Below are 4,017 nucleotides of genomic sequence, written 5' to 3'. Positions count from 1 at the left end.
GGGAATGGGAGGAGTCAAAACAGGGTTTCTCTGTGTAGCCCTTGCTGGAACTCACTCTGTAAATCAAGCTGGCATTAAAGGTGTGCACCGCCATGCCTGGCTCACAGGTGCCTTTTTGAAGAGTGGGAAGATGTTAACCGGTAGGGATGACTACAGAAACAAGAAACTACAAACCGAAAGCCATTGCTTCTGATTATGGGACCTAATTAGGATTTTGTTGGCAACAGGGAGAAAAATCTCTCCAGGATGGAGACCTTTGACTCAACACCTTCAAGGAGGTGTCGTAGAAAATCTAGTGATATGTTGTTGCTTTTGGCTATCCTCAGGATGGAAACAGGGCCTTGGTCATGTTGGGTAAGCTCTCTGCCAAGATAGGTGAGCTATCTCCCAAGCCTGTTTGTCTTTCATCTGTATTTACAGGGGCCTTAATAATAGCCACACATTATAAGTCACCTGTTGCTCCAGTGTAAAGAACTATTTAACTCACTGTATACGTATAAGGAGTACTATGCAAGTATTTAAAATAATTGTATACTTTATACCTGCAAGTATAAACTACTCCATGATGTGATTATTTTTTATTCATGTGTAACTAAAAAAACCAATCATTTGTAGCAAAAAGGAGAGAGGACTATATGTTCAAATATTTGTAGTTCTATCTATATAGTGGAAATATGGGTAATTTTCATTTTCTACTTCTCCACCTTTGTCATAGTATTTTACCATTAGGAAAAATAATCAAGAAAGAGTAGACAAAGGGCTTAAGTGATTAAAGGCAAATATGAGTTGAATATGGCCTCCCAGACCTGTCTGTTGGGCCTGTCACCAGACACTCAAGTCGCTATCAGGAGCACTTTTCACTGTCAAAGTGACTGGCCTTTGTCACAGAATTCCGTGTTATAAAGGGAGGGTACAAAGGATCCAATGCAGTCAACTGAGCCGGCCCCACTCCTTGGCAGAGGTGGTGGGCAGAGGCTTGCTCGGCGGCGGCGGGTTCCACATGGGGAACACCATCCGGGCCCTAGTGGCCTTCATCCCCACGGACCGCTGCCAGAATTACGTGGTGGGAGACCTCCGGGAGATGCCGCTGGACCGGATGGTGGATCTGAGCGGGAGCCAGCTGCGTCGCTTCCCACTCCGTGTGTGCTCCTTCACCGAGCTGGTAAAGCTCTATCTGAGCGACAACCACCTCCAGAGCCTGCCTCCAGACCTGGCGCAGCTGCAGAACCTGCAGATCCTGGCCTTGGATTTCAACAACTTCAAAGCCCTTCCCCGGGTGGTGTGCACCTTGAAACAGCTCTGCATCCTCTACCTGGGCAATAACAAACTCTGTGACCTTCCGGATGAGCTCAGCCTGCTCCAGAACCTCCGTACCCTGTGGCTTGAGGACAACTGCCTCACCCAGCTGCCAGATGTGGTGTGTGAGCTGAGCCTCCTAAGGACCCTGCATGCGGGGTCCAACGCCCTAAGGCTGCTGCCCAGCCAGCTCCGGCGCCTACGGGAGCTCAGGACCATCTGGCTCTCAGGCAACCAGCTCACTGACTTCCCCCCTGTGCTGCTTCGCATGCCCTTCCTGGAGGTGATCGATGTGGACCGGAACAGTATCCGCTACTTCCCCAACCTGGCCCACTTGACTAATCTGAAACTGGTCATCTATGACCACAATCCTTGCAGAAATGCCCCCAAGGTGGGCAAAGGGGTGCGCCGTGTTGGGAGATGGGCAGATGAGACGCCAGAGCCTCAGCTCAGAAAAGCTAGGCGATATGCACTGGCCCAGGAAGAAAGTCAAGAGCCACCCGCTCCCCTTCTTCCTCCCAGCTCCTGAACAGCCTCAGTTGTAAGCCAGTTAACGATGGCCCAACTGAAGACTTCTCATTAGAGTGGAGAGTCCCGGATCATCTCATGTAACGGAATACTGAGAAGAAAACATTTCTGGTCCGCTGCACCTCTTCCTAGGGAAAGGTGTGGACTGCGGGGCCTGGAAGCCAGTGATTGCCACTCCTGAAGCAGCTTCTTCAAGTAAGCTACTTTGAAACACTGAAGACCAAGAAGGGCCAGGGCCTTGGGCCTCTTCCACTATGCAGAAATGGCTGGCCATGAGGTTGGTGAGTGCTTCGAGCGTGGTATTTGGTAATAAAGAAAACAAAAACTATCAGAGTGCTCAGGTGGTCTGTCTTTAGCCCCTCCCACATATCTTTCTTTACCATGAATAGTGTCAATGTATTGTTACTAATTTAGCTCCTGAAAAGAACACCTCTACCTCATCAGTCTTGATTCAAGGAAAGCTGTTGTTACAAAGACCTCACTTTTCCAGCACCTACTGGAAAGACAACGGAGCCTGAGGCCTCTCCCATCTTGGCTGGTTCCACTCATTTCCCCTATAAGGTCTGACCTAAGGTCTGCTCAGTTTACTGTCATCTGGAAAGTCAAGCCTTTCTTCCCAGTGCAGCCGTGTGATTCCGGCAGAGTCCAGGCTGTCCTCGGGAGCAAAGCCATGCTTCCAGAGAGTCATACTATGTCAAGGTAGAATGTAAAAGTCCAATTGAAATAAGCACTTGAAGTTTGACTTGGAGAAGGTCAATTGAAAGTCTCTTATGTTACATTCTGGCCTTTGACCACAATTTGTTTGGGTTTTTGTTCATAGGGTCTTTTGACAGTCTACAAACCTAGGTATTTGGGGCATTATTTATGGAAGTATGTAAATTGAGACTTTATTACAAATACATAAACTCTAAACGGCTGTCCATGGATGACCTAATAACCTTTCCAAAACACAAGGACACAAATTATCCTACCTGGACAAACCATATATATTGAACTTCTAGAGCTTTGGGAGGATATGACCGTTCACAAACACGGTTCTGAAATGACAGAATCCTTCCAGCCACGCGGCTGGTTAAATCAGAGGTCCCTGTCACCTCTCCATGCAGTACACCTGCAGCCCAGTGATCAGACCAGCAAAGATGCCTTTAATCTATAGTCTTATTCAGGGTGATTAAAGCCATATACTCAGCTGATGCTAAACACAATCTGCAAACAAGAATTTGCCTTCCAAGCCTCTGCTATAGCACTTTACAGATTGCTTTCTGACCAGCGTTTGCTCTGGAGACGGACAGGTCTATTTCTCCAGTGTAAGCTGCAGGCTTGAGTTGAAGCTAACTGACCCGGATTCTCAGTAACTGTACTGCATCCAATGTTAAATTGCCAACATTTGGACTGCAGCCAAATGGTTTTCTTCTAAATCAGGAAGCTTGCAACAAACATAAGTTTGTCAATTATGGCAGATTTTGCTGCCTACAAATGTTTATACTGTAGGTTTTCCATCACTTTTATATGGTAGTTACATTCTTTTAACTCTTCTGAGGGTCCAGGAGATGCTAAGAGCAGCAAAATCAGGAAGAATGGCTACAGCACCAAATATTAACTATTTAACCCCTGGATTTTTAAGTCAGGACACCCCAAGGCCTGGGGAAATCTCTTTCAGACCATCCCCTAAACAGGGGTGAAGCTAGACTAGCTCTTAACTACTGGCCTGTCCTCACTCTTCCAGAACTTGTGGTACCAACCTGTGCTGGCTAGTTTCCTGTCAACGTGACACAAGCTAGTCATCTGGGAAGAGGGAACCTTCAGCGTAAAAAATGCCGCACCAAATCGGCATGTAGCAAGCTTATGGGGCATTTTCTTTATTCATAGTTGATGTGGGAGGACCCAGCTCACTGGGGAAGGTGCCACCGTGGGCTGACGGTCCTGGGTGCAGTCATAAGAAAGCCAGTCCGCAGTGCTCCTCCACGGCTTCTGCCTCAGCACAAATTAATAAAATCAGGAATTTAAGTTGTTTGCCTTGTCTGTGCTGGGAACTTTAAAGTTCTATAGTAACTGTGATCTACAGAAGTTCCCACTTCTAGGTGTAATAAAATTTCCCCGACGGGAATTTAGGAAGATAATGTAAAAGCTGTATTCACCATAGATGGGCACGCTGGCGGGTTTAACAAGAGTATGACTGAAGAGAATAAAGAA

General features: G+C 47.0%; 1 protein-coding gene across 1 annotated transcript; it reads left to right on the top strand.

Annotated features, from left to right (window-relative positions):
* The first annotated feature begins 778 nt into the window (after nucleotides 1-778).
* Lrrc10 (leucine rich repeat containing 10) lies at nucleotides 779-2,154 on the top strand. Its single transcript, XM_075954384.1, has one exon. It carries the CDS (start codon nucleotides 1,001-1,003, stop codon nucleotides 1,823-1,825), a length of 825 nt encoding a protein of 274 aa, XP_075810499.1. The 5' UTR covers nucleotides 779-1,000; the 3' UTR covers nucleotides 1,826-2,154.
* Nucleotides 2,155-4,017: the final 1,863 nt, after the last annotated feature.

This window comes from Microtus pennsylvanicus, chromosome 20, assembly GCF_037038515.1.
Source record: "Microtus pennsylvanicus isolate mMicPen1 chromosome 20, mMicPen1.hap1, whole genome shotgun sequence".
In the NCBI taxonomy this organism is placed as follows: Eukaryota; Metazoa; Chordata; class Mammalia; order Rodentia; family Cricetidae; genus Microtus; species Microtus pennsylvanicus.
This window is presented reverse-complemented; position numbering and strand designations above follow the sequence as displayed.